The sequence below is a fragment of the Prionailurus bengalensis genome, chromosome D1 (genome assembly GCF_016509475.1).
Source record: "Prionailurus bengalensis isolate Pbe53 chromosome D1, Fcat_Pben_1.1_paternal_pri, whole genome shotgun sequence".
In the NCBI taxonomy this organism is placed as follows: domain Eukaryota; kingdom Metazoa; phylum Chordata; class Mammalia; order Carnivora; family Felidae; genus Prionailurus; species Prionailurus bengalensis.
Window position 1 is genome coordinate 48,504,575 of NC_057346.1, and position 13,780 is coordinate 48,518,354.

The window sequence follows — 13,780 nt, forward strand, 5'->3', positions numbered from 1 at the left end:
AGCCCAGAACTTGGATTCTCTCTCCCCATGTCTCTCTCTGTCCCTTCCCTGCTCATTGTGCACACTCTGTCTCTCTCAAAATAAATAAACATCAAGAAAAGAGATGACTATATAAGCTTCAGCACAATTACTTGACTCAAAAATGTCTTCAGAGGTAAGAAGTAAAGTTTGTATCTAGAAAAGTAGATTGAGAACAGCTGGTGGATGTTCTGAAGTGTTCTTTAAGGATAAAGAAAAATTACTTAAAGCTACTTGTACAGCATAATTACATGATAAAAACATTGTTTTTTAGAAAGATAACTCTCAAAGGATATGAAGAATCAATTGATACTGAAATATGATACAGGCAGAAATATTTTTAGGAAATTATGTTGTTGATCGTAAGAAAGTAATAGTTTATGACTTGAAATGGGATGTTGGTTAGGTATTGATAACAAATATAAGGGACATATATGAAAAAGAGAATTCCCTTAAAGATACAGAGAATAGACTGGAGGAAATGATGATTATAATTGGGCATGATTAATCCTGTCTCAAACTTATTAAGACTAGGGTGACACTAGGGCATTTACTTAGGAAATAAAAGTTGAGTGAGATTGTGTAACAAAAAGGGACAGACCTTGGCAAATGCTCATATCTGGCAAAAAGAAAGCAAACATATAAATGGAGTGGACAGAGCAGTAGTGAGGAAACCAGGAAGGATATCAACCACTTGACACAAGAAAAGGGGAGTTTCAAGTGGTGGTCACTCCAGAGTGTCAAATATTGCAGCAAAGCAGAGAGGATGAAGACTGGGAAAAGATAATTGTATTCAAATGTGGGAAAGTGTTTGTGGATCCTCTACTTTTGTATGATGGTGGAATACATAGAAGATGGCAAGATTGAGGAGAGAAATTGAGGATAAAGAACTGGGTGAATTGGTATTCTGCCTTTTACTATAGTTGGATTATACCTAAGAGAAAGAGAAAATAGTCTTTGCTATCTGCTCACATTATCAGCTTTGTGAAGACTCTCTTTTTGTTTCTCTAAATCTTTTGGCATATGCTTTGATCTCTTGATTCTCTTGGACATTGCTTATAGTTGACCAAGTGGTTTGTATATGGGAATAATAAAGTGAGCCTGATGGAACAAAAACCTGGTATATCATAATGACTTTATAACCATTGATCGATTGTGTTCTTAACACCATTTACTGCTCTCAAAGAGCATGTTTTAACTTATAGGATATTTAAACCTCCAAAAACAAAACAGTATCCATTAAACCGGAGCAAAGTGAAAGCATTAAAATCACCTATTGCTACTTCATTCAGCATATGGTGCAAAGCAAGGGAGCAAAGCTGAGAAGAAATGTGCCATTTCCAAATCAGAGGTAAATCCAGTTCTGAACTTACTAAGTACTACTTTTCCTTCATTTCCTTCATTACAGAAGACAACGTTTTATAGATATAGATATAGATAGATATAGATATAGATATAGATATAGATATAGATATAGATATAGATATAGATATAGATAGATTAGATAGATAGATATAGATATAGATATAGATATAGATATAGATATAGATATAAATGTAGATGCATGCACATATACACACATACACACATATATATACTTTTCATAAATGTAAGAACCCTAGATATTTTCCTTAACTTCTCTTCACAAAAATACCAGGAAAGTTTATAACATTTTTTTACAGATAATAAAGTATTTAATAATAATAATTTTCAAAAACCTGTGGTTTCTAATTAAATGAAAAACACACAGTAATTATTGAATGTAAGATAACTTTTCTAGACTCAAAGTTCTGTATTATAAAAGATTAATAAAAAGGCAGAGGAGATAACAAAAACAAAGGAAAAAATTTTTAAGAATGGAACATATTATAGGATACTGATTTTTTTTCTGTTTGGTGGATGTTATGATTTAGCAGTTCATTGAGCTCATAAATTTAATTAAGATTAGAAGTTTTAACATGAAAACAGGGTTAGCTGATAGAATACATTCAGGTAACTAATAGGAATAGTGGTCTTACCAAAATTAGAATCTTGACTAAGAATATCAATAATTATTTTTACAGCTTATGTTTATTAAAAGTAAGAAGTACTATGATTCGCCTCTTTTCAAAATGTTTTTTAAACTGTTCTCATTATAATTGAATAGTATTTCTAAAATAACCAGGCCCACACCTTAGATTAAAACAGATGCTCTACATAGCTTAAAAAATTGCTTACTAAGTTTTTAACCGATATTGACACTTACACAAGTGTGTATAACACGAAAAAAAGATGAATTCTAACAGCTTGTAAGTGGCAAAACTGGTATTAGAATTCAAGTCTTTTGGATCCCAGAATCAGAGCTTTTTATTTCTATGTGATAATTCCTCTTAATATAAATGGAGGGCACAATTTGAAACAGTGGAGATAGTATAGGAGAAGGAATATTAAAGGAAGTAATGGACAGCTTAGTTGTGTGCCACTGTGTCTAATGATGTTCTTATTCTGGTTAGGCTTCCATGTTGGTAGATGGACTCTCACTTTTTCAGTACTTGATTGTTTTTCATCCATTCAGCAGAGACACTTAAAGTCAAACGTGATGAAAAGATGAAGATGGTTCTTTCTTTTAGATTGAGGTGGAACAAAACTCCTTCATCTTGTCCCCCCTTTTTCAAAGAGAAAAAGCTATGTTTTATTTCTTCCAAAAGTCTCAGGGTCTTTGAGGAGAAGAAATGGGAAGGTTCTGATGGTAACAGTCTTGAATAGATCTAAGTAGAGCTGATGATACTACCATTTAGTTTCCTCCCTGATGGGGAACCTTACAGGTTAAGGAGAAAGGACATGGCAGGGATACATGGAGGTCAGACAGCAATCAGCTGGTAGGATTATAGGTTGCCAGTTGGGACCTTCAAAGTAGAGAGTAATCGAAAAACCCATATTAAAGTTTGTCAGGTACACCTTGCCCAAAGTGACAGAAAGGAATATGACTAGAGAGTAAAGTCCTGATGCTAGGAGGTCAGAGCAGGGAGGAACCTCAGGGATCATTTGTCTGCATGAGAAAATTCAAGCACCATGACCTGCTCAGGGTTACTCAGCATGTTAAATCACAGAATCAAAATTGTAATACAGGTCTTTTGACTCTGAGGACAGTACAGTCTCCAGAAGAGCACTCTGAAGAAGTGGTCCATCTTGCTCCCTCTTCCTTGGTAAACCCATCTCTTCCCTATTCATTCTCATGACACTTACCTGTTAACACATTCAGTTTATACCACCTCTTCTATGAAGTCTTTTCTGATTCCCTCCAGGTGCAATTGCCTGGTCCCTCCTCTATGCCACCTCTGCTGCTACGGTCTACTGGCATCTACACAGCAGCCATATCACTGTGTTGCATGTTAGTATTCATCTCCCTCTACCAGAGAGAGGTCTTTGAGGCAGGAGCCATGTATCATCCATCTTTGTATCTCTAGGGCATATCATCATGCCCAGCACACAATGGGTTGTGTCAGATTATGTTTTAATTCATGTGTACAGTATTTAAATTAGAAATTAGCAATGCATGTGTATTAAAAATTTCCTGAGATAGAGAGGTAAATGAAAGCCATATTTTATAGGAAAATAAAGTATGTGTTAAGGGCTCCCTATATTTACTTAAAGATGGAGAAGCATTCAATGACTGTTCAGTTTTCAGAGTTCTCAGGTGACTTGGTTCTAGAGTTTTCTGGAGACCAACTATGAATAAGGCATGATGCCAGAAGCTACAGTGGTGCAATCATGAGTAAGATATCATTGGTATCCTAATGAACATGGCTCTGTAAGAGATACCATGGGAAAGCCTTAGGAAAGTGAATGCCAACAGCAGAGTAATGTAAAGATCAAGACTGAGCAAGACAATGTTAAAAAGAAAATGCAAGAGGGAGCAGACACAGATTGGAAGAAAGTCCAGTTCAGGTAATATTCTGAGTGAAGGCTACAATGACCTGATCTGAGAGGGAAAGCTAAGATGATTCTTCTCCTCAAGACAGTACATCTTAGATGGGTTCAGGAAAGAGATGTTTACATTAAAAAAGCTTTTAGTGGGTTTTGTAGAAGAAAACACGTTTATTTGCTTATTAAATTATATTTTATATTACTTGGGGAAATTAACAAACATTCAATAATTGATCATATAAATCTTGTGAATCTTATAGATTATTAATCCACAGCTAGGTAAAATAACTCTCACTACTGAATACCTACCAAAGACCTACCATTAACGTGTGTAATCTTATTTATTGCTCCCAACAACTTCATGAAGAGAATTGTATGGTATTATAGCTAAGTATAATTTCTTTATCACTTAAGATATGTGCCAAGCATTTTACATTAATTATCTAATTTAATATTCACAATAATCATATTAGGGAAGTACTTGTTCATACCATTCTACACGGGGGTATTAAGGGTTAGAGAGATGAAGGAAATTGGCTATATTCACATATCTCATTAATACTGGAACTAGGATTCAAAGAGGTGTCTTTTTCTTCCCCCACTCTTGAAATCATGATCTTACCTACTGAAAATAATAGAAGGTACATAGGAGATTCAAGTGTAAGGAGCCATAAAGCATTGTGACATGTTTGCTGCAGCTGCAGATGAAGCAGAGTGACTGGGGCTCTGTCTTGCTCTGGGAATGGCAAGAGGGATGAAAACCAGCTGCCCTAGTCTCCATGATCATCACATCCTCTCCCAAAGCAACAGCTTTATATGCAAAACCATAATACTTAGATATGTCTTGCTTACTATGTCATAATTACTTTTAATAAAGGGCAGAATTAGTTCATCATCCATCACATTATATCCTACTAAGAAATCAAATCTATATAAACAGCAAACAGCCCTCACATGTGGCAAGAGTGGAGCTGTGGTTCTAGTCCACCTTTATGTTTCATATATTTGATATCACACTTCTCTGGGGCCTTAGTATGTTTGGTGCCACTTTAAGGACCGTGTGTTTATTGAGAATAGGGATCATATTTTAAATCTCTATTTTTTTCAATACCTGTCACAGCACTTGGCACATGACACATGCTCAAGTATTTTTTATTATGTGGAATTATGTTTAGTTTTTAAGAAGCCAACACTTTGATATTACTCTGTAAGCACTTTTTATAATATGTGATATGGGGTTGTATAAAACTTTACTTATCCCAGATTTTAATATGTTGTTAGCTTTAATTAAATTACACATGTGGCAAGGAACAAAATAATTGGAGAAATCATTTCTTAAGATACAAATTAAATCACATTAAAATGTGGAATAGTTCATGTGTGTTATTCATGAAAGACCTCTTTTCAGAAGATTAAAAAACACCTCATTTAAATTATCTGATCATGTGGGCAGTTGGTTGAAGTAGCACTGAAGGGGGAAAAGGGCAGTGAGAGAACATTCAAAGTTTATGAAATTATAAGTTTAAATACCAAGTTTGAATTTGAACGGGTCACTCTCTTCTGTGTGATGCCAAGAAGGCTACATGCCCGGATCAGTCAGGACAATGTGTGGCATCAATTTGATTTTCTATCCCCCATAGAAACCTACCAGCTGTCACCACAGAACCATTAGGTTCAGGAAAATGAAATATCTGAAAAAAAACAAAACAGATTTTTCAAAATAGCGAAATTGCCTCTATATCTACAAAAGTGCCAATCCTCTCCCTTTCCTAGTCTTCAAGGTGAGAGGAGACTTTAAGTGATGGTCAGTGCCAGAACCCAATCTATGTAGCTGTCCAGGCCCTGAACTATCAGGTACATAAAACATAACCTGGGTGCTTAAATATCACAGGAAGTATTACCGGTCAAGAATAGCAACAACAAAAAAATGCATGTAACAGAATTCTTTCCAGGAAGAGAGTTTTATGAATTGAAAGACATATATTGGTAAACTGACTGGGCAGAGAGGGAGACCACCAACGCAAGTTCCGACAATAAATTGTCTTTAAGCTCCTCCAGAGGATAATGGAAGCCCATTCACAGCATAGTTTTTTGTTCATTTGTTTTGTTTTTTCCTGGGAATACATAAAATTATGGATGGGAGAAATTACTGTTTATACTTCTTGTCTCTTTAGCAAGCAACCATTCCTCTAAATAAATGTGGAAAAAAAATGTTTAAAAATACCGTATTGGTGCACGCATTTGAAAAGTTGCTAAATTTTCACTAATGTCACAACCCACTATTACGTACCTTTGATTAAAATGGAAGTATACTTAGTTGTGCCTTCTATCCTTTACCCCAAGGTCTTTGTCAAGTGAAATTGTGGGATTTCTTGTCTCAGGGGTCTTGAAGCAGAACATAGATCACACTCTTCTAGTGATGAGAAAATATATACCTCTTAATGGCTTTCCTGAACTCCCCACACTGGCTCTTATGATAACATGTCTTAAATGTTCTCCATTCATGGTGGAAATACAGCCTCAGTTCTTCCAAAAACCTTTCATTCCTTTATAATTTTACCAAATCCTGTTAGAGTCATAAGATGTTTCTTTGCTTTTTTTGAAAATAGTTGAAACACAATGTTACATTCGTTTCAGGTGTACAACATAATTCAACAACTCTCTGTTATGCTATGCTCGCCACAGGTGTAGCTACCATCTGTCACCATACAGTGCTATTATAATACCTTTGACTGTATTCTCTGTGCTGTACCTTTTATCCCCATAATTTATTCATTTCATAACTGGAAGCTTGTATCTCCCACTTCCCTTCATGCACTTGGCCCATCCTTTCCCCTCCCTTTCTCTCTGGCAGCCATCAGTCTATTGTCTGTATTTATAGCTTTCATTCTTCTTTTTATTCATTTGTTTTGATTTTTAGATTTCACATATGAGTGAAATCATATGATATTCTTTTAAAAGCAAGTTGACATCCCAGTCTAGATGGCATCATCTCTTCTTATGAAGACATTATGGATACTAGTGAATTAAGCAAATTACATTACTTTCTTGGGTTGAAAACTGAAGACCCATAGAGTCTTTAAGCCTCCAAAAGTTCATCTAGCTGACCAGGGATCTTTTGAATAGCAATTAGGATATGTATCTATAGTGAATGTTGGAACTAAAATCAGCATACATGATCACAGAATTGTTAGGCAAATATTCTGGTAGACTATGAATGACTAGGCACTGTTATGCCACTAAAGGATTTTTGTCTTTTAAGTACTTCCTAACAGAATTTCTTTCAGCCTGAGCCTTTAGATTGTATTATCAGAGACTTGTTTTCCTTTCTTTGAAGTTTTTTTTTTCTCCTCACTTTGCAGCACTTTGATAATGTGAAGGGCTTCACTCTAGAGAAGTCACTGAAGCAAAGAAAAGCTTCACAGAGCCATACTGAGAGAATTAAAACATATCACATTAATTCATCCTTCCTTTCTGTCTTCCATCAACTAAAGAAAGTTATAAAAACAAACAAAAAAAGAATTAATACGGAAACACACACATATAGGGAGCTGGAGTTTTATTTTATACTTTTGCACATGAAGAACAAAAACCTCCATAAAGCTGCGAAAGCTTTCTAGCATCATCAAGTCCTCTTCAATGAGTCATTAACTTGCTGAAGCCCAGAAAATCAAATTTGGTTTAAGGCTGTTTGATAATGTAGTAACACAGTAAAATGTGATTCACCAATTAGCTCATGTAATTAGAAAATCAACAACATGCTCTAAGTGGCTGGTGGACACACATAAGTAAAGTCTATTGTCGTTCTTTATAGTTGCTGATTATAACCACACCTTCAGTTGATGACACTGCATCCAAATTCCTTATGGAAAAGAATCCACAAATATCTGTGTTTACAAATAAGATTAAATAAATTAATACTTAGTTCAGTCGGTTATTCTGTCACTCCTTTTTGTTTGTTTGTTTGTTTTCCCCCTTCATCAATTCTTCCTTTCCAGGCTGTGTTAACCAATAGTGCTTCTGGTCCTTATCTTTATAGAGCTCTCAGTCTGCAAGAACTATGTTAAACTCTTCTAGAAGGAAAGTCAACTGGTTAAAACCCTGCCAAAATGATGGTTTAAAATCATGGTAGTTAAAAATTAGTCTTTCTAGACAATCCCTAAATACTAATGATGTTGCCGAGACGCATGTAAGAAAAAAGACACAGCCAGCTGAGAATTTTCTCATGCAGAGGTTTTTGCCTGGCTGAAAAGGATTCTGTGATAACAATGGCAATTGAATATCTGCTAGATTATTTTAAAGCAACTCTTCATCTATTGTTTATACACACCTGTTGATGCATAAGGCATATATTATACATTGCTATGTTTAAGTATTTTTCTTTGTAAATTCATGTCAATGTAAGAGTTTAGATGTTGTTAAACTTTCTCACTAGGAATTTCACACATTTCCTACTTCATTCTTTTCTTGCTGCTACTAAGGTATATGGGCATAATTACATGGTCCAGGGCTTCCTAATAAATATAATGAGGATAATGGGGATGAATTACCTGAGCTTGAGCCAGTAAAAAAAAAAAAGTATTTCTTATCTGATGTGGTTATTCTTAATGCTTTTCTTTGGCAAAATATGATATATGGTTATACTGCCTTCTCCACTGACTTTTTAAGGTCGTATTTTAGTGTTCATTCATGGACATTTTAAAAGGTATTAGGGAATTATTTTCTTGTAACTATAACATTGCCCCTAGGTTGTTTATTCTTTGTAACCTCACAATGCCTATTTTGTATTGTTCCCTCTGCCGTAAATATCACAAATTCTAAGGAATGCAATAAGCTTTGATTATTTTTGTAGTTTTGCTCATATATTTTATAATAGCTTAGACTATATTTTATTTGGATGAAAACATAAAATCACAGACATTAAGAAAGTGTGGTTTATTCTTAGCCAGTATGAAACTTAACCCCAAACATTATAAAAATGCAGCCATCTCCCCCTCAACATGTATTTAACATTCTTTCTTTTTTTCTTATTTACAGGTCAATGGGACAGAAATTGAATATGAGTTTGAAGAAATTACATTGGAAAGGGTAAGAAAAATCCAATAATTGAAAACCTCAGTCTTGCATTCAACATTCTGCATCCTAATGGATTGTTTTGTGAAATCACACAATTGTGTATTTTACCTTGGAAGTTTCCAACAGGACTCAAAACAAAAATATTAATGAAATGCTTGCAGTGGAGGGCACAGGGACAGACCACATCACCAGAATGTTCCATATGTAAATGACATTGCCAAGATATGGAGAAATTAATGAGAATGACAGAAATATTCAGTGAGCTAGTATAGCACTTTTTCCTATTGTTTCCATTATTAATGTTTTGCTATACATTTTTAGATACATTACAAAAATTTTCATTTATACATTAGTAATGCTATCTCATCACTACCATTACCATGCATTTTTTAGTTTAAAAAAACAAGCAGTTCATTTTAAAACCACCTCCCCCATGGAAAAAAATACAGCAATCCTTCAGACCTCTGCAAGTTTGTTATTAGGTCCTTGGCAGGATTTGACAAATAAGCAAAATTCTGTGTAACAACCCTAATATATAAAGATAGTTAACAAAACAGTAAGAAGGCCTAAAACCGCCTAGAAAAAAAATGACCAAAAGCATTAATAGGACATTCATCAAAAAAGAAAAGACCAATAACATATGAAACTTGTTCAAACTTATTAATAAACAAAGAAAACAATGATGCTAAATGATTTTTGTCTGTCCAACTGGCAAAATTTTAAAGGGAGGTTAATACTCATTGTCACGGAGTGAGCCTGGAAATTGTTACAACCATTAAAAAAAGCTATTTGGACAAATGGATCAAAAGCTTTAAAATGAGCACCCTTTTTGACTGAGAAATTATAAGAATGCAGAAAGACACAAAGAGTATTCATATTGGTATTTTTTATAACATTGCAGATTGAAAAAGACAAGTGTTTAGTAATATATTATTATATGTCCAAATAATAGAAAATTATATTAAATTACATTATAATAGTATTTTTTAAGACTATTTAACTACAAGAATGGAAAGCCTAACTAGGTTATCTTATTAAATTAAAAAAAATTACATTTCATAATGGTGTTTAAAGTATAATCCTATAAGCACGAACATGAATAATTTGTGTTCATAAGAATATACATAAAGCCTGGAAGGATATGTGCCAAAATGTTAACTCTTATTAAGGATTTTGGATAATTTTTAGTTTCTTCCTCTTGTTTATATTTTTTCCTACACATTCCACAATAAACATATAATTTGCTTATAATAAAAAATAAAAATGTAAGTATTTTTCTAAGCTTTATCATTCAAGTATCAATTCAGACTCTAGACCTGCACTTAAATTTGTATCTTCTTTTAAGTTTACTGATTATGCACTTTCCTGAGTCAGGGAATTTTTCATTCTTAGCCTAATTTTTATTGAGCATGAGTGGTTTCAAAAGGAAATTTACATTAAAAGTTAAGTGTTTGACAGATGTGTTCTTTAAAACTTCCATTATGAACTTTGGTTAAGTTTTAATGACATGCTAAATGAAGAAAAATGAGGCTTAAGGAAAATTAACCCAAATGAAAAAAAAGAACACATTTCTCCTACTAAATCACTAATCTTCTCCCTAGGACTGGCTATATAATTTGCAAAGCACAGTGTAAAATGTAAATGTGGAGCCCTTGTTTAAAAATTATTAAGAATCAAAAAAGATAGTAAGAGCCCAACATTAAATGCCATGTGACCCTTCTTAAATGCAGGACCCTGTTTGCAAAGATCTCTCACTCACAGAATCAACCCTTCTCTCTCCCACCCCCCGACACTAAATATGACATCATTTTGTTACCCTGGTTTTATAGGTTAGAAAATCAAAGCTAACTTTGGTGTGAGGTAGAACATTCAGTGGGAGTCAGACAGCTGTGTGTTCTAGTCTACATTTTGACACTTCCTTGCTTCATGACCTAGTGTGTCATCTCATCTCAGTCACTCTGAACCTTGTCACTGCCATTAACAGCACTCCCTCCCAAAAAGCTCTGTCAAGCACTGTCTTCGTTGACTACCACCTCCTCTCCGTTCTTATCATCTATTCCAATACCCCCACCTCAGAACTTCTTCCAACTCCATTGGGACCTCGAATCATAGATTTTACCTTTCCTCTCCAGTTTTCTCCAGTTTTCATCTTTTGTATGCCCACCCCTACCCCACCTACCATACTCCAAGCCTTCCTGTCACACACTTTTAACATTTCATCTCCTCTCTCCCTTTCTGTGTTCACCCAGCAAAGCCTCAGTCCTCCATTCTCAGCACCTGGGCAAAGAATGGGTCCACAGAAGCACTCCTTCATCTCACTTGAAACATACAGCTATTGATTTCAAGTGAACCTTCAAAGCATCCTAATAATTCCTATACGTTTTTAGAAAAATCACTTTCTCATTCTCTGGGACAATAGGTTCACAACTTACTTGGTCTCCTCAAATCTCAAACACCTCTCCCTCATACTCAGTCTTAGCTGTTGACCTCTCTCCCTGTGTCCTTGAGAAAATCCAAGCAATCAAAGAAGACCACCTTACTTTCCTACCACCAGATCTGTTAATGTGCTCTCCCTGTTACAATGGGAGAATGTCCCCTGCTCCTTTACTAGGCCAGCCCTTCACTTGTGACCTGCACTCCATAACCTCTTGTCCATTGAAGGACTTTGCTTCTATAGTTTTCTCCTCTCTCTCTCCTGCAATATCCAATGCTCTCTCATGTTTTCCTGGATATACATAATACAGACATGATGTAATCTCTCTCATTAAAAGAGAAGAGTCCTCTAGCAATGGACTCCTAAAAGAAAAAGCAAAACAAAACAAAATGTCACTTTCCCCAATGTTCTCCTTCTATTGTTTCATGATTTTATTTTTCTTTACCAAAAATAGAGGAAAGTTGTCTGTTTTCAATAACTCCAATTCATTACTTCATTTTCCTATTTTAAACTAGTTCATGTTTTCATCCCCTCAGGGCCCTAAAACCATCTTTATCAAAGTCTTGACAGGTTCCATCTTGTTAAATGCAAGCAGCAGTTCTCTGTCCTGAGTTCTCAGTAGCGTCTGATGCAGCTGTCACTGCCTCCTTCCCTCAAGATGATAATTTCTTGCCTTGCAGAATAAAACATTTCTCCTACTTATTCACCATCTCATTGGTACCCTTAGTCTTCTTGTTAGCTCCTCCTATAAATATTGGAGCATTCCAGAAACCCAGTGGACAGGCCTCTTCTCAATCTCTCCTCATTCCCTAGTGATCTCATCCACATGCATGGCTTTAAATACCAATTGTCAACTGATGATTCCCAAATCTGAGTCATGACCTCTCTCCTGCATTCCAAATGTAAACAGCTAACTGTCCAGTTGGCATCTCTGCTGAATATCAAGAAGGTCTTCTAAACTTAGTATATTCCTAACACAATTCATGATTTCCCTGCACTCCCTACCCTTGGGGCAAAAACGACTTCTAAACTAATATTCCTCATCTTAGCTAATTGGTTCTATCATTTTCCTTATTATTCAGCCCCCCCTCCCAATCCTCTAGGAGTCTTGCTTAATTGCTCTTTTTCCCTTGGCATCCAGAGCTACCATAAAAATATATTTCAAAATCAATCAAATTTTACCATTGACCCTGCTGAATTCAAGTCCAAACTAATATCATCCCATGCCTGGACCACTTCAGTAGTTTCCACTTTTGCCCACTCCTCCTCAAAGCAGCCAGAGTAATCTTTTTCAAAAAAATAAGCCAGATATACCACTTTTATGCTTAAAATTCCACTCATTATCATCACCTGCAAAACCTGTATAAACACTCTGACCCCTGCTTCTCTCTCTGACATTATGCCCTCACCACCAACTCCTATAACATTTCACTGTAGCCATATGTACTTTCTTGTCATTCCTCCCCAAAGTCAGGTTTTTCCTACCTCAAGGTCTTTAAATATGTTATTCTGTCTTCTTGAAATAACCTCCCCTTGGATCTTTACATGACTTGCTCTTTTCACCATTTAAATATGTGCTCAAATGTCTCAGAAAAGTCTTCCTTGCACACCCCATTTAAGTTAGTACCAGCATCCCCCTTACACTTTTTTTCCCATTTTCATAGCTTTATTACTTTTTTAAATGTTTATTTATTTATTGTGTGTGTGTGTGTGTGTGTGAGACAGAGAGAGAGAGAGCGAGCGAGCACGTGTGCAAGTGGGGTAGGGGCAGAGAGAGAGAGAGAGAGAGAGAGAGAGAGAGAGAGAGAATGAGAATTCCTAGCAGGCTCGGCACTATGAAGTGCAGAGTCAGACGTGAGGTTCTAACTGTAAGATCATGACCTGACATGAAATCAAGAGTTGGATGCTTAACCAGTTGAGCCACCCACGTGCCCGCTTTATTACTTTTTTAATTGCACTTACCAATATCTGAGATTTATGTTATTACTTTATTGCTCACTTTGTTAATATCTATCCCCCTTCCTAAATATATGCTGTATGCAAATACATAGTCATTTCTGTATCCAATTTGCCTAGAACACTGTCTGGAATATAGTATGTACTCTGAATATTTGATGTATGAATGGATTACGCCAATGCTCTAGCACTGCAAATGCAGTGAAGTAAAGACACATGGCCTGCATTTGAATCTTGGCTCTATCACTTACTGGTTGAGTTACTTTGAGCTGAATACTTAACCTTTCTGGGCTTTAATATTCATACCTGAAAATGAAACTAAAGTGTTTATAATTTTCTCCTAGGGTCTTTGTGATGATTAAATGAGTTAATATAAAGGTTTAGGACAGC

The 13,780-nt window shown here is 35.4% G+C and overlaps 1 protein-coding gene across 20 annotated transcripts in view; it reads left to right on the forward strand.

The window, feature by feature from the left end:
- Positions 1-13,780, forward strand: part of DLG2 (discs large MAGUK scaffold protein 2) — a 2,073,554-nt gene that overhangs the window by 1,423,119 nt on the left and 636,655 nt on the right. For all 20 annotated transcript variants that reach the window (XM_043580064.1, XM_043580065.1, XM_043580066.1 and 17 more), the window contains one exon: positions 8,962-9,012. In XM_043580064.1, coding sequence (XP_043435999.1) covers positions 8,962-9,012 — 51 coding nt within the window. The remainder of the gene's footprint in view (positions 1-8,961; positions 9,013-13,780) is intronic.